The 27996-nt window shown below is 43.6% G+C and overlaps 1 protein-coding gene across 1 annotated transcript in view; it reads left to right on the top strand.

Annotated features, from left to right (window-relative positions):
- Positions 1-3: 3 nt before the first annotated feature.
- IL17RA (interleukin 17 receptor A) overlaps positions 4-27996 on the top strand; it is a 69354-nt gene continuing 41361 nt past the window's right edge. The window contains exon 1 of the mRNA XM_029599866.1: positions 4-385. Within this exon, the coding sequence (XP_029455726.1) occupies positions 86-385 (300 nt within the window). The 5' untranslated portion in view covers positions 4-85. The remainder of the gene's footprint in view (positions 386-27996) is intronic.

The following is a 27996-nucleotide window of genomic DNA, read 5'->3' as shown; positions in this document are numbered from 1 at the left end:
TATCCATGATTTGCATAGCCAAGAGCTGTACCGGGAAGTAGGTAGCGCTCCCGGGTTTTCCCCGTTCGCCGGCCGTGGAAGGTGAATGGCCTCGTCGGCAAGCGGAGGAATCGACCTTAAGTTTCTCCGCCGCTATTGCGACCACTGCAAATCGGTTTCCCAGGATAGGAGGGAGAGGGATTTCCCGCTTTCTCGCCGGTTCTTCGGGAGAATCGGAACCTTTCGCTGTGAGCGATTCAAGTTTTGGCATTCGGGCAGTGCTTTGCTACGGGCGATGGTCCCGCCGTTTCTCCTCCGGAGCCTCTTTACTCTTATGGGGTCCCTGCGTCTGGGAGCCGGGGCCATGCGAGTCCTCAACTCTCCTCCCTTCAGTTGCTCCCAAATGGTAAGTCCCCGGTAGGAAACATTGCCGTCTTCCCTATCTGTATCCTTCCCTCTGTGCTTTGTACAGTCGGCACTCGTCCAAAGGTTAATAAACAGGATTTATGGGATTTAAACAGTAGTTGCCAAACTTGCTTTTGAACTATGACAAATCATTATTAAATTATTAAATCCAACTTTTAAGGCTGTAAAAAGGTGTATATGCAAAGCCAGTTATTACGTAAGAACGGGAGAATGAAAATTCTAGCCTTAGTCTAAATGTACGTTACAAAAGCAAGGGTTATAAATTCATGTGCAAAATCCTATTTCTGAACCAGCACGTTTCACAATTACCACATATTTGGGAAATCCATACACTTATGGTTTTGGAAGAAATCCCCTAGTTTGTCAGTTTAAGTAGCGACTTGAGTATTATCTTCCCAGGGAAAAAAAACTTTACGATGGTTAATCATATAAAACATCAGTCACTAATTTAACAAGGCAAAATAATTTCTGTGTTGCTGGGAAGGTAAATTAATGGTGTTGTATGTGACATGACTGGCCTTATTCCATAAGGATGTTATTTGTAGGGACAGAATAGAAAGACTTTTGTGAATACATGTAGTAACATAGTAATAAGGGCAGAATAGGAATAAATGGCCCATTCAGTCTGGCCTGCGAGCTTCTTATGGTAGTATCTTCTGCTCCGTGCAGGATACCCCTATGTTTCTCTCAAAGATACTAACTGCCATGCCATGCAGTTACTCCCAAGCTTTATGTTAAGAGTAGTAATATTTACAATCAATCAAAACTAAGCAACTGTCAAACCCATAAACTACTGCTAGCAACATTTTTACTGGGTGAGGAGCCTTCTTGATAATTCAGACAGTGCTGCTTGAGTTCTTTACTTTGGGACTTGGCCGTAGAAGCTGTCTTGTGCTTTTTTTCTTATGTCTGCCTGTCAGTACCCCAGACCGTAAAAGTCAGGACCCAGCGATGTTGCAGTAGTGTCAAAAGTATCAAGGCTATTGATTGAGGGTAGTAATTCCCATGCCTTCTGCTAAGAGTAGTAACTACAGCTCCATGATAAGTTACCCACGTGCACTCTCTTCATTTCCACCCTCTAGCCTTTAGGGATCCACAGGCCCAGTACCACCGGGTGTGCATACTGTGCATTTGCACGGGGGTGGCACACCCGAGGGGGACGGTGAGCCGGCAGCAGCAGGAGAGGCCGCAGGGCCGCCAGCAGCCGAAGAAGGCTGCAAACCTCTGCTGGCCATCGGAAAGGCCTGTTTGTGTGTTTGCACGCTGGTGCATGCACAGTTTCTGCTCCCTCCCCCCCCCCAATCAGAAAGGCAACGGGGCCATGAGGGAGCTCATCCCACCTCGGCCCAAAGACAACAGGAGCCCATATGTGTATGAGTGTCTAAGAACCTGTTTGTGTATGTGTCTGTGTGGGAGCCTGTGTGCCTGTGAATGTGTCTGTGTGAGAGCCTGTGTGTGTGTGTTTCTGTGCCCATGAGAGCAAGTGTGTCACATTTAGGCTCTCACTGGCACACACACACCCGTATCTGTGAGAGAGCCTGTGTATGTTAGAAGGAGCATGTAAGAGATTGAATGTGTTATTGTGTGTGTATGTGAGAGAGACGATACAATTTGAGCATCCTTACTTCCCCCAATCCATGACAATCTCAGGGTGACTGGAAATCAGAAGATCACAAGTATGAAGAGCAGGAGATTTTTATTAATCCTTATTATTTATAATTATTGGGTGTAATTTGATAATTCTGCTCTTTTGAAATATTTAATTTTGGGGGGGGGAATAGAACACTTTTTAATTATTTTTCTTTTATTCATCAGATGTTTTGAAATATTTTATTGGTGTTTGGTAACTTTTGTATATTCTATTCATTAACTGAAATATTTATTCTTTTTATGAATATGATTTTACTATTATAATTGATATTTTATTTGTTTTTATGAAGAATGGTAATGTTTCTGGTTTTCCATTGTTGCTTCGCATGTAGAGGCTGGCATCTTGTGGGTTCCAGTTTAGTTCTTCTCAGCACGTTTCTTTTATACTTTCTGATCTCTTTATTCTGTTTTTGGTGAGGGTCTGACTGTGTTCTGTATATGTGACCAAGGCATGTAATTTCTGTGAAGGGATCTATAGCAGCCTGGTTTCCTAATAAGAGCAGTGTTGCCTTTTCATAGATAAGGTTGTTAGGGTTGTTTTGGTATGGAAGGTTTACTATTTTGTAATGGTAATTCGGTTTGTTCATGGCTTTCTGAGGGCCAAGCGCACACCCAACACGCATTACAAAATGTCTAATTCCATAGGAGTTCCAAGTGTCTTTTTTTTGCAGAGTTTTCTGATTGGTACCACAGGAGTGCATGTAAATATAATATGCATGTTATGTTATTTTTGCCTTAGGAGACTATATTTTTGAATGTTCTTTTTCATTTAAAATTTATTATAAATGCATAATTTGTGTGTATTGTTAAGGATGTGGGGGTGTGTAGGATGCATGTGTGCAAGGCTGTAAGGTTTCCCTGAGGTACCTAATACCCTTCCCTATCCATGGGTTCTGGGGTGCGGGGGTGTGTGTGTCAGTTTTTAAAAATATAGGGGCCACCCGTGTTGGAGAATCAAAATGGCTGCAACGAGAGAGGTCGTGAGGTGAGGAGCTCTCACTGTTACTCCATTACCTTGGTTTGGAAATGCCTCATACCAAAAAAAAGGGCAGAATTCGGGTGGAAACCCCGACCACTCCGACACAAGCTCTTTCTCAACTAAATATTGAGAACTTTTTCGCCCCGACGGCAACTTCAACCCCGGAAGGAGTGTCCGTTGCGGCGGTCGGCGAGGAGCGTATGCCGACGTCGCTGGACCTACAAACATCTCTGAGCCCTGGGGCTTCCATAACGCTTTCACCTCCACGATTTGGGCTGATGCTGGATTCGGGACTGGTCACCTGACCAAAGACGCCGAGTGAATCAAAGTCCCTTGGGAGGAACCCGGTGGAAGTGGAACAAATCGCACAGGCTGCTGGAGGAATTGGATTCCTAGCCCCCACGGAACAGCAATCGCTGGGGCTGAGTGAGGGCAAAGATCTGGAACCGACCTCGACAACCGATACACATCTGAGGCAAGAAGGCATGGCGGCGTACCCAGGTACAGGGCAGGAACGCCGTCAAGAGGGTGTGGTAAGCGCAGTTCTCGCTTCAACCTTAACTGCGATTAATTTTCAAAATGTTACTCTTGAAACCGTATGGAAGGCTCTTCTTTCCCTAGAATCCTCTACAGTAACTTTTATCAAAGATCATGACGGACACACAACAATGTATTTGCCAAATGGACCCGCTGTTAACAGTACATTTGAATAAATTACAAGATCTGGAAAATCGTGTATCACAAATGCAAGTTACACAAAATACTTTAGTACAAGGAGAATTGATGAACTCAAGGAAAATTGAAAACCTAGAAAATGAAATAAGATTAAAAAAATGGGTATTAAATTTTCCACATATTGCTCTAATTTCGCCATTGGAGCAATTTAAGAAATATTTAGTAGAAATACTGCAATTATCAAGGGAATTAATTCCATCTATCACTAAGATCTATTTTATAAAAAAAGAGAAGGAGGGACAATGTAATCAAGTTCCTAATTTAGAAGCTAGAAACCATACAAAATTCCTGGAACAACCGTCGGAAGACCAGACTGATTACTGTGGGACGTTGTTAGTTGGCTTCCTATCAGTTTCAGGTAGAGATTTAATATTGAAACATTTTCTCCGCAATAGAGAGAAATTGTACTTAGGATACAAGATATGGATTTTTCCAGATCTGATGAAAATCACTCAACAACGGAGAAAAATATTTTTCTCCAATGTGTCAAGAGGCAAGGGACATAGGAGCCCAGATTGACATCGTTTCCCCAGTAAATGTGTTCTTAGATTAAATAATGTGAGAGATGTTTTCTTCAATCCTTCGCAGCTAAGAGTATTTCTTGATACACATTCTTTGGGCAATCAAAGTGTTACTTAAACCATTTATGGGATATTGTATCTTAATGCCATCCCTCTCTTGATTTTTGAAACAAGATATTTCATGTAATTACTCCTAAATTTAATTGATTCTCCTGGTTTCCTTATAATGGGTCGATTCAATATTGGGTAATAGAGTATAGTAAAATTTCTTATGTTTGTGTTATGTAAAAATGGAAGACGTGCTTTACTTTATGTGATGACTGAATTAAAAACTGTTTTATGACCCATGTAATGATATGCATGTATTGCTATCAATAATTGTTTGAAAATACATAAATAAAAAAAAAATATTTAGGGGCCGATGCAATACAGTGCACTCAGCCAAGCGCACTGTATAACCAGCAGTCGGACGCGGATTGAATAGACGCTAATGAATCCCCTTTGGGTCCCGGGGCCAGCAGGACTTAGAACAATGCTAGTAGGTAGTTCAACCCAGAGATGGCAGCCAGCAGATGGCGTAGCTCTATCCAGGATGGGTTGCGGAATGGAAACTCAAGCACTGAGGAACTGGAACAGACTGAGGGTGCTTGAGCACAGAGGGGCCGAAGCCCTAGGAATCCACATCCCAAGGATAGAGTCCAAAGAGTCACTGAAGAACTTGAGCTGAGGCTGGCAATCGAAGGAAGCTGTAGCAGGTAACGTAGAACTTGGAACGTATCAGAGTCTATTGTGAGGTCGTACGTAGCTTTGGTCTGGGCACGGAGAAGGCAGGCGTGGTCAGGCGTAGCAATGGTCAAGGCACGGAGAAGGCAAGCATAGTCAGGCAGGTGAAGGTCAGGCTTGGAGAGAGGCGACGTGGTCAGGCAGGCAAAGGTCGGCTTGGAGAAGGCAGCAAAGTCAAAGTGAAGCAGAAGTCGGTGCCAGAAGTCAGTCAATACGAGGAGACACACGAACACAGGAACCGGAGACACTGGAACAGGAACGAAGACACGAGGCAATGAGCACTTGGAATCAAGGACAGTTAAACCAAGGAGACCTGTTGCAAAAGCAAAGTCTTCAGAGAAAACCAGGGAATTTATACTGAGCAGGACATGACGTCAACATCTGGGGTCCGCGGCCTGGTTCCCGCCCTTTAAAGGTCTCGGTGTGGTACGTGCACGTGCCTATAGGGAGGCGCCACGCTGCTGGCTCGGCTGACGGAGGCATCCTGGCTGGAGGGCCTGGGACTCTATGCAAGACCCGATGTGCTGGCAAGGTGCAGAGTCAGAGGCACTGATGAAGGTTTGTGGTCAGAGCCGGTGGCCTACCGCCGCCATAGAAGCAGAACTGGGTCCCACGGGCTGCACAGCAAGGTACGAGGGCCGCACCGCAGGGTTGCCATGGCTGGTGAGCGTAACAAGTTCTTCCAGATACATCTACCCCAAACTGAATTAGCCTGATGCTTCACTTTCATTGCATATCCAAGCAGCTCTCTGCGTCAGTGGCAGAGGGGAATGAAGAAAAGAGGATTTATATTCAAACAACCAACAAGGACTAAATCACACAGGCTGGGTAAATAGGCATGGGAGTAGCTTGCTCGTTGCGGCGGTTACTACCCTGAACCAATCAAGTCTAATACTTAGACTTGATTGGTTCAGGGTATATGTATTCAATATGCGCTGTATATGTATTCAATATGTATATTGAATACATATACAGCGCAGCTCACTGATTCAACAGCAGGAGGGAATGAAGAAAGGATGATTTATATTCAGACAACAACCAAGGACTAAATTGCACAGGCTGGGTAAACAAATAAGCGTGGGAGTAGCTTGCTTATTGCTGCGGTTGCTACCCCTGACCATTTAGGCTTGATACTTCACATTGATGCGGCTCCGGCACTGCTCTCTACATCAGTGGCGGGGGTGGAAGCAAATTGGAACCAAAAAGTTACCAATAAGGGCCCTGACTTCAGTGGTCAGAGTAACAGATAAGTATGAGAAAAATAAGTACGAAAGCTTGCTGGGCAGACTGGATGGGCCATTTGGTCGTCTTCTGCCGTCATTTCTATGTTTCTATACATTTAGACAAAGTCCGTATTTGTGAAATTCAAAACTCAGGACTTTGTGATATCAAACCATGCCATCTGTTGATCACTGGTGCTCAGGTGGGCACTTACCTGGACAATCCAGGCATTATCCCTATTAGTGAACACTAGGTCTAGTTTCATACCCTCTCTTGTGGGTTCCATTACCATTTGTTTGAGCAGCGCCCCTTGAAGGACATCCACAATCTCTCTATTTATTTGTTGTAGATTCTGCAGAAGGGATACTCCCAATCCACATCCGGCAGATCAAAATCTCCAATGAGCAACACTTCTCCTACCTTTTAGATATCTTCGATCAGATCTCTGTCCAGTTCTTCTGTTTGAATCGGTGGCCTGTAGATCACACCTGTAGAAATGGAAGCACCATCTTCTTTTTTAGAACAGTCCATAATGCTTCTTCTCTACCTCGCGTCCCTTGCAATTCAGTTGCTTAAGAGCTACTCATCCACCTTTTCTGTCCTTCCTAAACAAGTTATAGCCTAGGATGGCCGTATTCCAATCATGAGAATCAGTGAACCATGTCTCCGTAACAGCAACAATGTCCAAGTCCATCTCCACCATTAGGACCTGCAGGTTTGGGATTTTATTCCCCAGACTACGAGCATTTGTGGTCATAGCTTTCCAGCTGCTATTCCTAGTCACCTTTTCTGCATTTTTGAACTGACTGATTTTATTACTGTCTCTTCCTGTATTTCTTGGGGGTGGCCTGCCAATTTCACTGGCCACCTCCTATCACCCCCCCCCCCCCTTCTCTAGTTTTAAATGCCTGATACTGTATGATCTGAGTTTCTCACTTAGCATCCTCTTTTACTGCTCCATACACTGCCCCAGCATCCAATGTATCCATAACCACTTTCTTTACACCAGGTTTTGAGCCAGGAATTGAAATCATCTATATGGCGTAGCTTTTCCTTTCCTTTTCCATGAACAGGTAATAGTTTTTGCCATGCATGTAAGATTTTGGAAGTCATTCTGTACTTTATGGATACCATTTTTAGCGAGGGCATTGTACGCAGATGGATGATAATATTGATATCAAAGTCCCTACTTTTTTTTTCCATAATTGCTTTGACTATCTGGCTAATATTTCTTCTGGCTGAGGAACCTGGAAGGCATTTATCTGTTGTGTCCCCATCAAAGTGAGTTCCCAAATTGGTTCCTCTGACTGAGTCTCCCAGAATAAGAAGCTTTCTTTTATGACATTTGATCCTGTTGGAGGGTTTCCAGGTGTGTTGGCTGACTACTTTTTCAGACATTACTTCATATTCTATTGCTGGGGCTTCTTCATTTTCCAATGTAGAAAAGGCATTATATGTAAGGGTAACAGCGGGAAGAGTAAGTTGCCTTATTCTGCCAGCGCCCACTGTTATCCAGTTATTCCATGGTTTCCGAATCCTGGGTTTTTGACTTCTCTGTGGGAGTGGGGGCGGATAAACAGATTGCTTCAAAGAAGGAGAAACTGAGTGCCTTGGAGTCACAGGTCTTGTTCTACCAGAGCCTGCTGTAAACCATTTATGCCTGGGATTTTTGACACCTCTATGGGAGTTGGGAGAGAGATTCTGGATGTTGCAAGGAAGGGGAGGATTTTTGAAACCTGGATAATTTCTCTTTCAGGTGAATTACCGTAGTTCCTTTTTCATGGCAGACAACTGAAGGAAATTGAGCAATCCTTAATTGTCCAAATGATAGGCCTTGGGAATGAGGCCCAATGCATGTTTCATGTTGAAGCTAAAAGTTCTGGATTTCCCAGGGTTTCACTTTTTTTTAACTTTATCTTTTCGCTTTTGAGATTGACTGTCTTGAAATCATTCAGTTCAGAAATGCAGCTCTGCACCTGAACTTAGAGTTTGGATCTTTGTATAGATGCAAAGTAATTTTATAAATCGTTGTCTAGCTTTGTACTTTTTACAATTCTTGTCTGAGTAACCAGAATGCCGTTCAATCTTTTTACGTGGGTTCAGCTCCATAGTTTTGGTCTCGGGCTGTCTCAGCAAGTGCAAATTTTGCAGGTGGGGTGACTAAGAACCCCATCCGTTATAGAAATAGGGTATTGAAGGTATTTGACCCTGACTGCAGACAGTACCAGATCGTGTCCTCTATCCTAATGCAGACATTCTGTGTTCCGGATTAATATTTCAGCTGCAGCTTTGTACCTCTTCAAAAAATGAGCTTGCAAGAATACTACTTACTGTGCCAACCCAATGGAAGATGTAACCCAGGAGCAGACCTGTTTCCTAAGGAGCTGGTGCCAGGAGGAGACCTGGAAAATATTATGGGATTCCTCAGATTTGCAGCCTATTTTCTTTCTCAGCCAGTGCCCATCCTCATTGCTTCCAAGATCAACCTTTTTCGGTCTTTGTTATTTCAACAAGAGGATAATTAGGGTTCCCCATATTTCCTTCTACCTCAGTTCTGTGTTGTCTGAGGTTGCCTGCAAACTGTGATGAAAGTTGGAGGCCCTTTTAGTGGAGATGGATACCCTTCTACTTTTGCTGTTTCATTCCTCTTTAAATTGCACTCTTTTGGGAGAGGGGGATTTGGCAAAATGGCTTCCTAAAATTCTCCAAATGCCTGTGATTTGAAACAGCAGGGAAATGCAAATCAGGTCCCAAGTTTGGGCTTTAGTTGGTTCAGCCCCTTAGCTTAGAACCTCAAATAACTGGTACTTCAGGAGCTGCGTTGGCAAAGCTATTGCCTGGTTCGCCAGTTGAAAACCATTTTTGGATTTACGTGACTTAAAACTGGTCATGCGGGCGTTTTAGTTTATGAGTAACCTGAACTGTTGCAATGCCCTATATGTGGGATTACTGAAAACAAATTACAGTACGTTACAAATAGTACACAATGCTGTTGTGTGGGGGTTTTCTCAATAAAAATGTTATAAAAAGTGAACCCCACTCTTAAAGGCACGCCACTGGTGGCCTGTGAGCAAATTATGCTAAATTTAAAGGCCTTGCTTTGATCTTCAAGGACCTACATGGGGGGCCAGCCTTCATTATTTAAGACAATACCAACTTTCTAGGCTTCCTAAGGCCTTCACAAGATAGCCAGTGAGTACTCCTCTGCCAAGAACGAGGCTAGTTACAACTGGAGTCGCTCCCCAGTTGAAGACCCATTTTTTCGCCATCCCCCAGAATTTGACAGGGCATAGATTATCTTTTGTGCTGATGCCATCTAAATAAAAACCATGGCTTTTTTGTGTTTAACTTTGCAGCATTTTATCTTCTTCTGTATTATACTGTACTTATTGTTCATTCTTTGATCTACTTAATCTATTTTATGTGACCGGGAGCATTTGGTTTAATGCATGAAATGGCCCCAAAAACTTACCTTCAGTTTTTGCTTATTGTTTTCTATGAAGATATTTTCATAGTTGGTTTTAATTGATATTGTTAGTTTATGTTTTATGTATCTATCATTTGCTGTTTGCATCTTGTAAGTCATGCTTGGTATGTTCTATGCTGCTATGTTCAGAAATGGTTTTTTTTAAAATAGAAAATCATAATAAAACAGGAGGCTTTTTACGGAGGCTTTTGGACATACAAGAACTTCACCAGATGGCTTTGCTGTGCAAATTTCAGACTTGTTGCACCTCCGTGACAAGTGACGTATTCTTACTTCTGACAGAAATCAGATGAGCCTCAGGAGATCCAAAAGAAATCATTGATAAATGCAGTGGGCTGATTGCAGCCCTGGCAAGTGACTCGTGTTCTGGAGGGAGATTTTTAGCGATTCTTTCACAGTGTGCTGTATTTTGTTGGTTTTCTGTTTGTTCGCTTTAGTCCTGCTTCTTCCGTTTGAAATTGGCTCCACAGATTAGCAGCAGGAATGGACTGATAGAACTAGGCTGTCTCCCTCCAGAAACTGATTCCCCAGGCTGGCTTCGTATCTTTTCCTATAACGTGTGTTGAACTCGAGATTGTGTACCCACAAGAGTACACAATTCTCCTGTAGCACCAAATGAGTGACTCTCTTCTCCCTATTCCTTCAAGACTCCGAGGAAACAAAGGTTTCTTTCTTCTGAATTTTCCTGTCAGTAAATTCAAAATAATGCATTCTTCATGGGAGCAGACTCCCTCAAGCACCTATCCGCCTTTCGTGCCCCATTTCCCATAATGGAGTGTAACAGCTCTGTGTTGGATAGATCACACCCAGGTTGAGTAATTTAGAAACTCGAGGAGAAGCTGTAGGATAGTGTAGACTAATAAAAGGCCAATATCCAGGTTTCTATAATTGTAGATGAAAAAATACTTCTGTCAATCATAAATCCTTTTTATTAAAGAACTGATGTGTATTATTTAGTAGGGATGTGAATCGTTTTTTGACTATTTAAAATATCGTCCGATATATTTTAAATCGTTAAAGGCGATATTTAATAGGAATTCCCCCGATTTATCGTCAAAAATCGTAAATCGGGGGAAGGGGAGGGCGGGAAAACCAGCACACTAAAACATCCCTAAAACCCACCCCGACCCTTTAAAATAAATCCCCCACCCTCCCGAACCCCCCCAAAATGTCTTAAATTACCTGGGGTCCAGTGCAATATGGCCGGCGCCATTTTGCAAAATGGCGCTGGCTGTACGGCAACACGATTAGAGTGCAGGAGGTCGTTCCCGGACCCCCGCTGGACTTTTGGCAAGTCTTGTGGGGGTCAGGAGGCCCCCCCAAGCTGGCCAAAAGTCCCTGGGGGTCCAGCGGGGGTCCAGGAGCGATCTCCTACACTCCTTTGCCCTGTCATATGACAGGGCAAAGGTAGCGCCGGCGCCATTTCTATCAATGCACCCGTGGCCCGAGAGTGGAAGATCACAACGGGACCCCCCCACTGGCCCCAGGTAATTTAAGACATTTTGGGGGGTTCGAGAGGGTAGGGGATTTATTTTAAAGGGTCGGGGTGGGTTTTAGGGATGTTTTAGTGTGCCGGTTTTCCCGCTCTCCCCTGATTTACGATTTACACGATATTTAAAAAAACAAAACCGCGACGATCCGATTCCCTCCCCCCCCCCCCCCCAGCCGAAATCGATCGTTAAGATGATCGATCACACGATTCACATCTCTAATATTTAGTACTTTCTCTATAGAAGTAGTAGCTATAAGTATATTAACTGGGTTTCCTGCAGACACTCAGATAACTGGAGAAAATAATGTTGCTGATACTGCAAGAGATCAGCAGGCAGGAAGTGACACGAATAATCACTTGTCATCTAGATATCTTTTTAGGTCATCTGTTGTGTTTTTTCTGCATATTCTTCCCTAAGGGGAGGGGAAACTGCCTCTTTAATTGGGTTGTTTCACTCCACTGGTCAGGCGGGCTCGGAGACTAGTTTCTGTTTAGGACCCTCGGTAGATTCACTGCTAGATGTGGCAAGTAGCACTGACCCTTGGATTTGATGAGAGAGTGATAGTTTCCCCAAACTTGGGCCTCAGGGACCTTCAACCTGTTCTAGGGATTGCTTTGATATATGCTTGGGGGAGGGCGGGTAAGCAAAAATGCAAAGCACCTTGGTGTTTACATGAAATACATGCAAATGTGGCTCATGAATATTAATTGTGCATGGTGTGAGTAGAGCAGTGGTTCTCAACCAGTGTGTCACCACACTTCCCGGTCCCCTGCTGGCTCAGCTGTCCCCCTGCTCCAGCGAGATGTGAACTCTTCTTCCACCCGGACTTAAAATGCCGATAGCCCGGGCGGAATGCGGCAGGAGAGCTGGAAGAAGCACTCGGTGGTACTAGCAACATGGTCTCTTCTTCCTGCGGCCCGGAAGAGGAAGTGGTGTGCAGCGGCCAAACACATGGGAAGAAGAGACCATGCTAGGTACAAGTGCGAAGGAGAAGAGCTGCGCGGACCGGAGCAAAAAGAAGAGCAACGTCAGCCCCCGCAGCACATGGGACGAGCGAATGTATGTGTTTGAGACTCTGTGTGAGTGTGTGTGAAAGAGAGAGAGAGAGACACAGCATGTATGTAAGTATGTGATTTGAGAACCTGTTTGTGTGAGAGCGAGCGTGTGTATTCATGATTAAGAGACTGTGTGTACAAGAGAGAGAGAGCGAGCATGTGTGTAATTGAGTGATTGAGAGCCTACATAAGTGAAAGAGAGATATCATGTGCATATGTGGGTGACTGAGAGTCTATGTAAGTGATAGATGATGAAATGCTAAGAGAAATCAGGAAAGCAAACCAATTTGGTAGTGCAATAATAATGGGAGATTTCAGTTACCCCAATATTGACTGGGTAAATGTAACATCAGGACTTGCTAGAGACATAAAGTTCCTGGATGTAATAAATGATTGCTTCATGGAGCAATTAGTTCAGGAACCAACAAGAGAGGGAGCTATTTTAGATTTAATTCTTAGTGGAACGCAGGATTTGGTGAGAGAGGTAACGGTGGTGGGGCCACTTGGCAACAGTGATCATAACATGATCAAATTTAAACTAATAACTGGAAGGGGGACAATAAGTAAATCTGCAGCTCTAACACTAAACTTTCAAAAGAGAAACTTTAATAAAATGAGGAAAATAGAAAAAACTGAAAGGTGCAGCTGCAAAGGTTAAAAGTGGTCAACAGGCTTGGACATTGTTTAAAAATACAATCCTAGAGGCGCAGTCCATATGTATTCCACACATTAAGAAAGGTGGAAAGAAGGCAAAACGATTACCGTCATGGTTAAAAGGTGAGGTGAAAGAGGCTATTTTAGCCAAAAAAAAAAAAAACCTTCAAAAATTGGAAGAAGGATCTATCTGAAGAAAATAGGATAAAACATAAGCATTGTCAAGTTAAGTGTAAAACATTGATAAGACAGAAGAAGAGAGAATTTGAAATGAAGATGGCCATAGAGGCAAAAACTCATCATAAAAACTTTTTTAAATATATCTGAAGCAAGAAACCTGTGAGGGAGTCAATTTGACCATTAGATGACAGAGGGGTTAAAGGGGCTCTTAGGGAAGATGAGGCCATTGCAGAAAGACTAAATGAATTCTTTGCTTCCGTGTTTACTAATGAGGATGTTGGGGAGATACCAGTTCCGGAGATGGTTTTCAGGGGTGATGAGTCAGACGAACTGAGCGAAATCACTGTGAACCTGGAAGATGTAGTAGGCCAGATAGACAAACTGAAGAGTAGGAAATCACTTGGACCGGATGGTATGCATCCTAGGGTTCTGAAGGAACTCAAAAACGAAATTTCTGATCTATTAGTTAAAATTTGTAACCTATCATTAAAATCATCCATTGTACCTGAAGACTGGAGGGTGGCCAATGTAACCCCAATATTTAAAAAAGGCTCCAGGGGCGATCCGGGCAACTATAGACCAGTGAACCTGACTTCAGTGCCGTGAAAAATGGTGGAAACTATTCTCAAGTGTTGAGAACCTGCTAGGGAGTTAACAATCTGTTATGAATCTAGCTCCTGGAGAAAGGAGGAGTTAGCAATCTTGTTATGGAGCGACTGCACGAGTTAGCAATCTGTAATGAACTGACTCCTACGGGAAGGAGGAGTTGGCAAACTGTTATGATCTACTCCTGTGGAAGTAGTAGTAAACAATCTGTTATCAGCGGAGTGCTTGGAGAGGGCACTCAGCTGTGGAGGAATGTAGATAGGTGGATCCTTGGGCCGATGGCAGATGACTGCGCCCCCAGGAGGATATCCTGAGAGGGACCACCAGCTAGGATTGGGTATGAAGACAGACACAGATAGTTCTTTTATTAGACAGGTTAGTAGAACCACCAGAGGTGGCAGTAGTGAGCTGTTATACCCGGCAGGGCTGAAGTCCCTCAGGTACTGGAACAACAATCCCAGGGTTGCTGAGCTGTAAAGAAACTATAGATAGTGAGTAGACAGGGTACGCTGTGTTCATAGCCAGAACTAGATGACAAAACTCACATAAAGTCTTGAGGAAGCTCAGTAGCTGTAAAGGGTTAGGCCCTCGAGGAGCGAGGATCTGGTTCCAGGGAAAGCTCTGAGAGAGCTGTGGTAACTCACAATTGTCTGTATCTGCGATAGCTTCCAGACAGTAGAGAATCTTCAGAGTGTTCAGGAACATGGGCCCTCGAGGAGCGAGTACCGGTTCCTATCGGCAATCTGAAATAAAGAAAAGAGAACGAGGCCCCCGAGGAGCGGGTACTCCTGGTAAGTCCGAGAAGGCAGAGTAGTTGGACGAATCCTTGCTAACTCGATTAGTTAGCGAATACTGAGACCTTTTATATTGGAAGCGGATGACGTCATCTCAGGGGACGCCCCTGAGGTTCGCGCCCTTGCTGGTACATCAATTGGAGCGTGCGCCCTGCATCATCAGGAACATGGCGGATCCACAACGTCGTGCCGGTCCGGGGACGGCGGAGGGAGACTGCATGAAGACGCCGCGGCAGCTAACCGTCCATCAGACCCGGAGGGAGTTTCCACAGAGGTAAAGAGGGCGGAGTGAGGGCGTCGAACAGCGACGGATGCAACATCAAGATCAAAATTGTAGAGCATATAGAAAGACATGGTTTAATGGAACACAGTCAACATGGATTTACCCAAGGGAAGTCTTGCCTAATAAATCTGCTTCATTTTTTTTGAAGGTGTTAATAAACATGTGGATAAAGGTGAACCGGTAGATGTAGTGTATTTGGATTTTCATAGTGGAGTGCCTCAGGGATCTGTAGTTGGGCCGGTGCTTTTCAATACATATATAAATGATCTAGAAAGGAATACGACGAGTGAGGTTATCAAATTTGCGGATGATACAAAATTATTCAGAGTAGTTAAATCACAAGTGGACTGTGATACATTACAGGAGGACCTTGCAAGACTGGAAGATTGGGCATCCAAATGGCAGATGAAATATAATGTGGACAAGTGCAAGGTGTTGCATATAGGGAAAAATAACTCTTGCTGTAGTTACACGATGTGAGGTTCCATATTAGGAGCTACCACCCAGGAAAAAGATCTAGGCATCATAGTGGATAATACTTTAAAATCGTCGGCTCAGAGTACTGCAGCAGTCAAAAAAGCAAACAGAATGTCAGGAATTATTAGGAAGGGAATGGTTAATAAAACGGAAAATGTCAATGCCTCTATATCGTTCCATGGGGAGACCGCACCTTGAATACTGTGTCGCCGCATCTCAAAAAAGATATTGTTGCGTTGGAGAAGGTACAGAGAAGGGCAATCAAAATGATAAAGGGGATGGAAAGGCTGAAGAGGTTAGGGCTGTTCAGCTTGGAGAAGAGATGGCTGAGGGGGGATATGATAGAGGTCTTTAAGATCATGAGAGGTCTTGAACGAGTAGATGTGAATCTGTTATTTACACTTTCGAATAATAGAAGGACTAGGGGGCATTCCATGAAGTTAGCAAGTAGCAGATTTAAGACTAATCAGAGAAAATTCTTTTTCACACAACGCACAATAAAGCTCTGGAATTTGTTGCCAGAGGATGTGGTTAGTGCAGTTAGTGTAGCTGGGTTCAAAAAAGGTTTGGATAAGTTCTTGGAGGAGAAGTCCATTAACGGCTATTAATCAAGTTTACTTAGGGAATAGCCACTGCTATTAATTGCATCAGTAGCGTGGTATCTTTTAGTGTTTGGGTAATTGCCAGGTTCTTGTGGCCTGGTCTGGCCTCTGTTGGAAACAGGATGCTGGGCTTGATGGATCCTTGGTCTGACCCAGCATGGCAATTTCTTATGTTCTTATGATAGAGAGCATGTGTATATGTGTGAGAGAGAGCTTGTGTTATAGTATGTTGCAAGGAGTTAGCAATCTGATGTTATTAGGAGAGTTGTGGGTGGATCCTTGGACCGGTGGCAGATGACCATGCCCCCAGGGGGGGGAAGATCCTAAGAGGGACCACCGGTCAGGCTCAGAGTATGGAGACAGACACACACTAGTTCTTTTATTAGACAGTTTACTGAACCACCAGAGGTGGCAGTAGTGAGCTGGAATGCCCGACTGGGCTGTAGTCCCTCAGATACTGGAACAGCGATCCCTGGAGGCTGAGCTGTAGAGAAACTGAAATATTGTGAGTAGGCAGGGTATGCAGAGTTCATGTGCTGAACTAGATGGTAACACTCACACAATGTCTCATAGAAGCCCAGGAGCTGGAAAGTATAGGCCCTCGGAGTGAGTACCGGTTCCAGACTATCACCTGAAAAATAAAAGGAGAGAGCGAGGCCCCCGAGGAGCGGGTACCCCTAGTAAGTCCAAGGAGGCAGAGTAGCTTAGTTAGAGTAACCCTTAGTAAGTCCGAGGAGGCAGAGTAGCTTGGAAGGACGAAGTGAGTCCGTATCATTCCTTGCTAACTCGCTGTGTTAGCAAATTCCAAGACCTTATATATCCGTCGCGGGTGATGTCATCTTGGGGGGACGCCCCCGAGGTTCGCGCCATCGCCGGTACTTCAGTCGGAGCCGCGCGCACGCCCCTAGGCCTCCAGAAGATATGGCGGTATGCTGCATCTAGCCGGTCCAGGGACGCCGGAGGGCCTCTGTAGAAGGACACCGCGGCAGCCAATCTTCCGCGGACGAAGAGGGAGGCGTCAAAGAGATAAGGAGGTCGGAGCGAGGACGTCGGGAACCGACTGACACAACAGCTTGTTTGTGACTGAGAGAGAGGCGAAAGTTGTAAGCAGTTTCCACACACCCCCATTCTCAATAATCTCAGGTCACCTAGAAGTCAAACTTTTAATTATTGGGTCTTTGTGTCTGCTGTTTTGAAATACTTTATTGGTGTCTGGAAATTTTTGATATCAGTTTTTAATTATTGGATATTTCATTCATTACCTGTTTTGAAATAATCTGTTCTTTTTATTAGTATGGCTTAACTGCTATTGATTTTATATCTCTTGCTTTGTTTTATGAGGACTGGTGATGTTTCCCTTTTTCCTTTGTTGCACTGCATACAGTCTCTCTGGCTTATTGCAGTTTCCAGTTTAGTTTTTGTCTGCATGTTTCTATTTAGGTTTTATGGTCTCTTTATTCTTTGTTAAGTGAGGGTCAGCACATGTGATTCAGGTGAGGTTTTCTGCTGGCGTGTAGTTTCTGTGTAGGGCTCTATAGCAGCCTGACTTGTTCCTTTTTACTAATAGGAGGTGTATTGGAGTTTTAAGGCCTGATGTAATATTTTCAGTGTTGCCTTTTCTTTGGTTACTGTTTGAGTGCTGGAAGTTGGAGCTGTTCTGGTATGGAAGGTTTACTATTTATGTAATTTCTGTTCAGAAAGAGTACTTATCTTTCCTGTGTCTCATTCTTAACAATAAAAGAAATACTGGGCCTTCTTTTTTATTTCTGCCGTGGATTGTAATAAGCAGTTTGTCACACATGTGAGCATTGTTCATCAGGTGTGTCACAATGGAAAAAAGTTTGCGAACCACTGATTAGAGACCCTGAGGGAAACTCTACCTCTCACACGGGGTGCCTCTGTCTCTGCAGCCGGAACAAGGTTTTCTTCACATAAACAAATAACTGCCTTGGTTGGCTCGGGGATTTTGTGCCACTTCCCAGGTGAAAGATTTGGGAGCAGGGCCAGTGCAAGGTATTAGGCACCCTAGGTGAATCTTCTGCCTTGCGTAACCCCCCACCATTCCAGGCTCCGGCCCCCTCTCTTACACACACTTAGGTTCCTTGTCTCGTTCACACACGCACCCTTACACAGACTCCCTCCCTCCCTCCCTCTCTCTCACTAACACCAATGCTCTCTCATACACACACAATCCCTCTTACTCACACCCACACAAACAGAGGTGCTGCTCATGGCCCGCCGAGAATCTGCTTCTCTCGGCCTCGAGCATGATGGGTGCTGCTCGTGGCCCGCGGAGTCTCTACTCCTCTCGGCCGTGAGTGGGATGGGCTCCACTCGCGACCCCCACATGGCTACTCTTTTCCGCTCCCTAATGGCTGGCACCCTAGGCCACCGCCTAGCTCAGCTATTGGGACACGCCGGCCCTGTTTGGGAGGAATGTTTGATCGCACCATAAACATCCATGTTTCAATAATATGTGCTGATGTGTAACCTCTTTCCAAAGTAGCAAAAATAAACTTTTTTTTTTTTTTTAAATGTTTAAAGATTTTCAAATTGAAGAGATCTCGCAGGTCATCTCAGAACCGGGCATTTCGATCAGTGATGCGTTATCCAAAACTTTGCTGGTATGCTATTTGAGCACGTATTCGGATGCTTGGAGATTTATGCTAGCATTTTATAAACTGCGTGGCAGGAGCAGCAGGGTTTATAAAATACCATGGCTTTTGGCCTTAAAAGGAAACACGTATGTTTGTAATGCAGGAACATGCATGCTTTCTCTAACCGTGTTTAAAAAAAAAAAAAAAAAAAAGCACTTGTATTTTACATACATAATAATTGTAAAAATGTGTGCATAATAAAACGGAATTAAATGTGGAAGCAGGTATTCTGTAAAGTACATGCGTACTCCGCTTCAGAAAATACTTGCGCGCAAGCTCCCATCCAAAAACCGCGGACAAAAGACAAGTCCGATTTCAGTTGCGTTGGTCTATTATCAGGTATGAAAGCGGTTGGAATAAGTTTGGTTATGTATGTATATAAACTGCTTTCAAAATAGCAGCTTGCGTATGTGCTTCCAAACCCTGCCTCGGAATGCTCCTAAAAAGCCCCCCTTTTTTCCTCCTGTTCACATTTACACATAATACTGTAAGTAGGTACATACTCTTGAGGTTTATAAAACGGCGCATGCACACACATATGCGTGCTAATTTTACACATGCATCCTTTGCATAATTCTTTGAAAATTACCTCCTTTATGGTGTCTATTTTAGTAGTAGAATACTTTGTTCACACTGTATCTTACCCCAAATTTATCAAAATGCTATAAATATAGCAGAAATAGCTCCTGCCACAAAAAAGGGGGTGGGGGAGAGAGAGAGAGGCCAATATACTCTCTACCTAGCTTGATGCTCTCTCTACCTAGCTTCAATCAAGCTAGGTAGAGAGTACATTGTACAAATCAACTCCTCTCTTACTTTTCATCGCTCCAAATGACAGAAGATCTTCAGTGATGTCAACTTTGTTGTTCGTACCTCTGACTGTGTATGTAAAATTGCCCCCTCTTACAGTTGTCTAAATAGTAAACTTTGTGTTAGGGCCTTGATGCAGTGTGACTTTGGTCGCATTTTAAATTTATATTTCTGAATGGGAGCATAACATTGCATTATGAGTGTAAGCTCTACAGCATAGGGACTGCCTTCTATGTGCATTTGTACAGCACTGTGCCTTGTGTATTTTACGTCTAGTAGCGCTATAGAAATAAGAGGAAATACTGGTATATAGGAATGCATTTGGTCAATTCCAGTCCAAATGCCCCAACGCTGTACCCCACTCCAGTTTGCTTGTCAGGATAATTTAAATTTTTAAAATTAACCTTGTTAATTCTTGGTAGATCTCCCAAGAATCAGATGGTACTGGAGTTGAAAGCCATTTGCTTATAATGGCTGCTTTGTTTTTTGTATGTGCATAATTAATTTTATGTGGGTGTTAGATTCTTTTTTTCCAGATCCTGATAACTGTAGACCACAACAAAAGAGTGAACAAAAATGTCAAAACAAAGAAAATCACTCAACAAAATGAAGTCACCTTAGTATAACCATATATGATTGAATATAATGTTGTGAGGAATCACTCAAGGGCTCAGTTAGCAACCACTCATTAATAAGAGCTCCCAGTTCAAGATGAGCCTGAGAATGTAATCTTCATGTTCCACATAGGCACAAAAACAATACTTTTTAAAATATTTTTTATGCAGTTAGAAAACTTATCTCGTTGTGAGTTTGTCCATAAACGCATAGATGTGCAAGTATTCGCAAGACCTGACGTTAGTTGCGTTTTGAACTGTTGCCTTCATCAGGGGATACTCTCATAAGCATCATCTCATAAGCGTCATCTTGATAGTCTATGTAGTGTACAGTATACTTTGATGAAAACAATAGTTTGAAACTTAGCTAGCGTTGCGTCTTGCGATTACCTGCACGTCGATGCGTTTATGGACTTAAAACTCTTAACATTTTTTCAATCAATTAAAAAGCTTGTTATTAAAAAAAAAGTATTGTTTTTGTGCTTATGTGTTACATGATTAATAAAAGCTCAACTTGAACTGGGTGCTCTGCCGGCACGCGAATGTTATAAAATCCGGGGCAGCGCGCGCAAGGAGGGGTTGAAATAGCAATTTACGCACAGTGACGAGATGGGGCCTCCCCCAGTTCCCTACCAGTCCGCTCCAATTAAGGAGCGGACTGGGAGGGAACTTTCCTAACCCCCCCCCCCCCCCCTTCGAAGGCCCTACCTTTTTGTTTTTTTCTTGTTTTTGAATTTATGCCAACTCCTGAGCTGGCGTAAGTTTCACGTGCCGGCAGAGTGGCAAATGGCCGCTGTACCAGCAGCCTCCAGCTCCGCCCCCTTGGAAGAAGCCTGTCTCTTGTGCACGTAACGGGCCTCTTCTAAAATGCGCTCAGCAGACCCAGGGCCCGGCTGCACGTGTAACCCCCATTTTGCCCTCGTGCAGGGGATTAAAAATCAGACCTTATGCCCTCACTACATTATATTAAATCATATATGGTTACACTAAGGTGACTCTGTTTTGTTGAGAGAGTTTCTTTGTTTTGACTGCAGATGTGGTAAGGCCAGTGTTAAACTCAGCTGTGCCCAGGCCTGAGGGGTGTTTATAGCATGGAAATAAAATGCAACCAGAAGCCATTGCTGGGTTTCAGAATATGTGAGATGCCTTCTTGTTGTAAGCACTGTTTCCATAAGAGAGAGGCAGTGGGTCCTAGATAACCTAGATTTACCTCGCCCACCCACGCTTTACCTTGTGAATAATAAGGCACCCAGGCATTGGTTATGCTTTCTGAAACTAGACAGAAAGGACTTTCTTGCACAGATCTTCACTTGTAACCCATTTTCAGCTGGAGCCTCACCGGGGAGTGTAGCAGATGGTAGCACCCGGGCTTCAGTTGTAGAAGATTGTGGGTAACCACACTCTGTGCAAGAAAGACGTGAACATCCATTTCTGCACACCTTTAGCTGAGGCTCCTTACAAAGTGCAGACTCTGTGGCTGGATGCCTTATTGTGCGGCCACCGTTTGCACAGAGGGTAGAACCCCCAGCTTTTTCGAAGCCGAATGGGCCTTTTTTTACTTTTCTAAACCCTTAATTTTATGCTACCCTCAAGTAATATTTGGTGAATAAGCATGAATATAAAGCACCACTTTGTAATCTAGCTCTGCATGAACCAAAATTTAGTACATTACCTGATGATGCTCCAGTCCCAAGGGATTATGGGCACTAGAAAACATTGCTAGACTTTTAATGAAACATTGGGGTCGTTTGCACACAGACTGGTGCTTACAACTGTAAGTAGTAGGGGTTTGACTGCATGGGGATTCCAAGAAGACTCGGGCCGTGCATGGAGGGGGCCGTAGTTGAACCCAAATGTCAACAAACTTGGGGAGGCCGGACTTTTAACCACTGGAGTGGCTGTGGGGATTATTGCACAACTTGGTAATACACCAGAGGAGGGAGCCTGGATGTTGGCTTAAGCATTTGGTCCTGTAAGAAGCAAAGTTAAAGATTGCAAGGCCTGCCGTGGCCTAAAAGCAAAGGTGGCACAGGCTGACGCTGTAACAGATTTTGAGCTTGCTTGTGTAACCCTTGAAGTTCAATTTTCTTTATGACTCCTTGTGTCTGAAACCTGCACTTTGATTCCCAACCCAGTATCAGAAATGAATCCACACGCTCTTTAGTGAGTAACAGTTTTATCTTTACTGGAATGAATGACTGAAATAAATCTGTTCACTTCCTAAGCATCTGCATTTGTCATATAAACACATGTATATAGTACAAGAGAAAACTCAACTTTGTCATAACTCATGTTAAGTATTTCAACCAGAATCAGCATGTGATATAGCACCCGACCTTAAGCAGTCTCTGAACAAGCAAAGTCCCAGATTGTATCCTACTGTGTGTCCATTTGAATTTAGAGCTGAAGAGGGCGTCAGTACTGCTCTTTGCTTCAACTGCCAAATCCACAATACAGCAGCCTCTATCCGAAAGAAGAGCTTCAAATCCTGACAGGGCACAGTTCAATTACTCCCAAGTCGTCCACAGCAGGGTTCCAGAAAAGAGAACCTTAATCAGTACAGATAATATTTATTAATTCAGAGCAGGGCAGGAACTCTGTTCAAGCTGAGCAGTGATCTGTTTGCACATGCTCAGACAATCCAATTTTTATAAATCTCTTTAGATAAAGTAAAAACAACTTCAATACATCTCAAAACAATGCTAACTAACATAAATACATTACACATGAATACAATTATAGAGGGCTGCTCACCTTAATCAGTACAGATAATATTTATTAATTCAGAGCAGGGCAGGAACTCTGTTCAAGCTGAGCAGTGATCTGTTTGCACATGCTCAGACAATCCAATTTTGAATCTCCTTTCCCCCCCCCCAGCTCTTAAAGAGACAGCACTCTATTGTCAGTCTTTTCATGTCACAATGATGATTCAACATTTCTCTGCCCTAGTTCCTAGAGGTATGTTACATGGTCCCCTCCTAAAACCTGACGTCCCCGGCAGGTATTTATGTCCACAGCTTATATTTTAACTCTGTTTGTTTGCTCAATATCTCTTGCATCATACTACTTAGTTGCTGCATGGATATACACGCCTCTAATGGATTCCTTGAATATGACTGTCTCAATATGTTGTGGCTGTGCAACCCCTTGGGCAATTGCACTTCAAAGTCATCGAATCTACTAGGCAGTCTCCTTGGTCTCTGCGATCTTTGAGGTAACGGTAGAAGTCCTATTTTAGTCATTGATTCATCAAGAGTTTTCTTCTTCCCCAAGGAGGATGCATGCTGTTCTTCATTGACTGAGCTGTTCAAATCGCATGAATTGTTATGATTTACTGGTATACTAACTTCCACAGGATCCTCTTCCCATGACTCTGGATGAAACTCCTCCGCATTAGGATTTAATGTTCCATTTGACTGAATTTCACCAGTAATTGGACACTCATCCAGTTCAGCTGGATCTGAACTTCCGCTCTCCATAATAGAGCCATCCATACTATCCTCAGCGTCCTCCTTCTGCTTTTTCCTCAATTGCTTGGTACTATTGAATGGTTCACAGTGAATATCAGCCTCTTCTCTTCCAGAAATAAATCCACAGGGGCGCAGTAGATCCCTGTGTAACGTCCTTTCGGGTCCATCCCCTGTTTCTGGCTTCACCACATAGACTGGTATACCTTCAATTTGTTTTACCACAATATACACTGAAGACTCCCACCGATCAGCCAATTTGTGCTTGCCCCTCAACTTCACATTCTTGACCAATACTCTATCACCCTCTTCCACTGAGGATGGCATTACTTTCGCATCCCATCTGCGTTTGTTGGCTAGTTGATGTTTCTCAGCTTCCTGAGTAGCCAGCTCGTATGCATACTTCAAACTCTGACGTAACTCTCGTACATATTGGTGATGAGTTTTAGCGTTATGACCCACTGGACTGATGCCGAAGCATAAGTCTATTGGAAGTCGAGGTTCTCTTCCAAACATGAGAAAAAACGGAGAAATTCCAGTACTGTCATTCCGAGTACAATTATAGGCGTGTACTAGTGGCCGAACATATTTTCTCCAATGTTCCTTACGCTTATCCTCTAATGTACCCAACATTTCTATTAAGGTTCTATTGAAGCGTTCTACTGGATTTCCTCGAGGGTGATATGGAGTGGTTCTGGATTTAGTGCCTGCTATTCTACATAGCTCTGAAATGAGTTCAGATTCAAAATTGGCTCCTTGGTCACTATGGATTCGTTTTGGAAATCCATAGTGGCAGATGAAATTCTCCCACAGGGTAACAGCAACAGTTCTTGCAGTCTGATCTCTAGTGGGATATGCCTGAGCATACTTAGTAAAGTGATCCGTGACTACCAAAACATTTCGTGTATCCTTGTCGTCAGGCTCTAAGGTAAGGAAGTCAATGCAAACTAGCTCCATGGGGGCGTAAGCTTTTATATTTACCAAGGGGGCTGCTTTTTCTGCTCTAGCTTTTCTCCGCACACATCTTTCGCATGTCTTCACCCATTGCTCTACCCCATGTGCCATTCTCGGCCAATAAAAACGTGCACGTGCTAAGTCCAAGGTCCGTTCACAACCCAGATGGCCAGTTTCATCATGTACCCCCTCCAGAGCTCTCTGACGATATTTTCTTGGAATCACAAGTTGTTGGTGTGGTCCTCCACTCCTCATCACTTTTCTGAAAAGTACTCCCTCTTGAAGACATAGTTTTTGCCATTCTCTGAAGAATAATCGAAATTCTGGATGCTCCCGATTCCTGTCTCGATCGTCAAATTTCTCACCTCTCTCCAGCATCATTATGACTTGGGATAAACATGGGTCTTCCCTCTGGAACACTCTCCAGTCACCCAAGGTAAACCCAGGTAGGGTGGGTTGTCCAGGCCACAGGTCCGGGTCATCAAAATCATCTGGAACAGCATCTCCTCCTGCAGGTAAGATTTCCACCAAGGCACCAGGGCTGCACTCAAACTTGGAAGTAGAATGAGGTGTAATGGGAGTGTCGTAGTCTCCCGAATCTTCTGAAATATGTGTCAAAATAGAGACATCATGCTTCTGGAATGCCGCCTTACATATTACCTTAGATAGAGTGTCCATTCCTTCTTGATCTGTCTTCACACGAGATAGCATCTTGGCAACCCTCTCCTCATATTTCAAAAATTCTTCATCATCTTCTTCAGGATCATGTGGTCTCCTAGACAACCCGTCAGCATCTATATTGGCTTTACCAGATTTGTATCCGATGTCAAAGTTGTACAGGGAGAGGGATGCTAACCATCGATGACCTGTGGCATCCAGTTTAGCAGTCGTCAGGACGTACGTCAGAGGGTTATTATCTGTCACTACTTTAAACTCTGCACCATATAGATAATCATGAAATTTTTCACAAACTGCCCATTTAAGGGCTAAAAATTCCAATTTGTGGATAGGGTAATTCCGTTCACTTTTAGTGAGCCCACGACTGGCATATGAAATCACTCGCAGTTTTCCTTCTTGAATTTGGTAAAGTGCAGCGCCTAGCCCTGTAGTGCTGGCATCAGTGTGTAATACATAAGGTAGCTTCCAATTTGCGAAAGCCAACACAGGGGCAACCGTGAGTTTTTCCTTTATAATTTCGAATGCTTTCTGACATTCTGAGGTCCACCGCGTACCCAATAGCTGCTGACTTTGAATCCGGGCTTCTTTCCTATCCTTTCGACTGTTTGTTAGTCCCACCAACAGATTACTGAGCGGCTTCACCAAGCGTGAGTATTGATTCACGAATCTTCGGTAATAGCCCGCAAATCCTAGAAAAGATCGCAGCTCTCTAATGTTTTTAGGTTGTGGCCACTTAGTAATGGCTGAAATTTTCTCTTCATCGGGGAGCACCCCCTTCTCTGAGATATGATGACCCAAATATTTCACTGACTTCTGAAAGAATTTACATTTAGATGGAGAGAGCTTCAATCCGCATTTCAACAGTCGTTGTAACACCCTCATCAATCGGTCCTCATGCTCTTCCAGTGTGTCCGAGAATATTATAAGATCATCCAAGAAGGCCACAACTTCATGTAGATTAATATCAGTCATTACTTTCTCTATCATTCTTTGAAAACTTGCTGGAGCATTTGTCAGTCCTTGAGCCATTCTCTTAAATTGCCAGTTTCCAAAGGGCGTGGTGAATGCAGTTTTAGGCCTATCCATTTCTTCTACCTCAATCTGATAGTACCCACTCTTGAGATCTAGTACTGAGAACCACTTGCTACCTGATAGGAGAGTGAATGTCTCTTCAATTCGAGGCAATGGATAGGAGTCTTTTCTGGTTATGTTGTTCAATTTACGATAATCAACAACCATCCTCAAGGTACCATTCTTCTTTCTAACCAATACCACAGGTGAAGCATAAGGGCTATCAGACTCCTCAATCACTCCTGTGGCTAATAGCTCCTTCAGGTGCTGCCTGAGATCCTCAAAGTCAGCTGGGGATACATGACGTGTGCGCTCTTTAAATGGAGTTGGATCCAACAGGGTGATTTTATGCATTATTCCTGGAATACATCCAATATCAAGGTCATGACAGGAAAATGCTCCTTTTGCCTCTTGATTAATTCTCTTTTCTATATGCTGTTTAAACTCTTCAGATATTGGAGAATCTCCGAAGTCTAGCGACACCTTCTCAGACTCCATGTTACCCTCTCCAATAGATTCTAGTTTAGCACCATCCTTATAGGTCGAGCCTGTAACGTTCATGGTCCTCACTATATCGACTGGCTCACCTACACCCAGTGTCCTTCTAGGAGGCAAACTGATGCTACAATCTGATATATTCTTCATTAGCACCCTAGCCTTTGTGTGCGACTTACTGCCAGTTCGGATGAGTTGAGGTTGTACTAGTAAGCCTCCGGGTAGAGGATAATTTTCTGAAGCCTCAAGCAATATGGACAAACTCTGACCATGTCTGGGCATTCTCAGAATGCATTCCACTTCCTTCGCTTCATCCCTTTCGAACACTATTGGTCTGGTGCTGGTCAATCTAGCCATCATTGGCCTAGTAACTCTTTGATTGGAACTTTGATGAGAAACATAGGTCTGATATGTAGTTACCCAATTTTTGTCCATGGCTAACTCCTTAAGGTAATTTGGGCCAGCCAGTTCTTTACAGTCATGTATTAGATGTCTGAGAATATTCGTTCCCACTATTAAAGGCAGGGGTTTGTTCTTTTGATCGGGACAGACTAGAGCAAGGACAGAATATTTGTTCCCACTTCCACAGGCCTCCTTGGGAAACTGTACTTCAACTTCAATATACCCCAGATAAGGAACAGGTTGACCTCCTGCACCCGTAACACAAAGTAAGTCTTCTAGCGGGTATAGCTTCCGATGTGATAAATAGTCTTCATAGAAGGTTTGTGTTATGCACGTCACTTGAGAGCCAGTGTCCACTAAGCAAGGGCACTGCACACCATCCAAATAAGCGGTTGCAGAACAAACCTTTCCCACGAGGCGTTTCAAAACATCATCTGGTAGAGGACATGGTGGGATATGATCACTGGATATTTTTCTTTTGGGACTTATCTGAATTGCATTTGGTGCCTTTGTCTGCCCCTCGCAAAAGCACCTTTTTAGTTTAAAGGAGTATTTGAAACCTGCCTAATGCTGGGTATTTTTTTTTTTTCAAATTTTTCCCGCAATTTCTGTTGGACTAGAGCAGCATTTACAGGATTGATGCATTCTCCCATCATGTGTCCATTCTCTCCACAGTTATAGCAAAATGAAAGTATCTTGGGATGATGCCTCCCTTTTTGAGGCATCTTCTCTACCCAAGAGTTTCTTCGCATCATGCTGTTTGCAGCAGGGCTATTTACTATTTCTGAATTGGCAGCTCTACAATGAGTGATCAATGGGGCGAGCAAAACATTATCTTCTCCTGAAAATGTTCCCAACTCAGATCCCACCTTAAACTCACTTGCCTCTGGTGTCATATGTTGAGCAATGCTTATGTCATTTGC

The sequence above is a fragment of the Rhinatrema bivittatum genome, chromosome 4 (genome assembly GCF_901001135.1).
Source record: "Rhinatrema bivittatum chromosome 4, aRhiBiv1.1, whole genome shotgun sequence".
Lineage (NCBI taxonomy): Eukaryota > Metazoa > Chordata > Amphibia > Gymnophiona > Rhinatrematidae > Rhinatrema > Rhinatrema bivittatum.
Note: the sequence above shows the minus strand (reverse complement) of the source record. Positions and strands in the feature narration are given on the sequence as shown.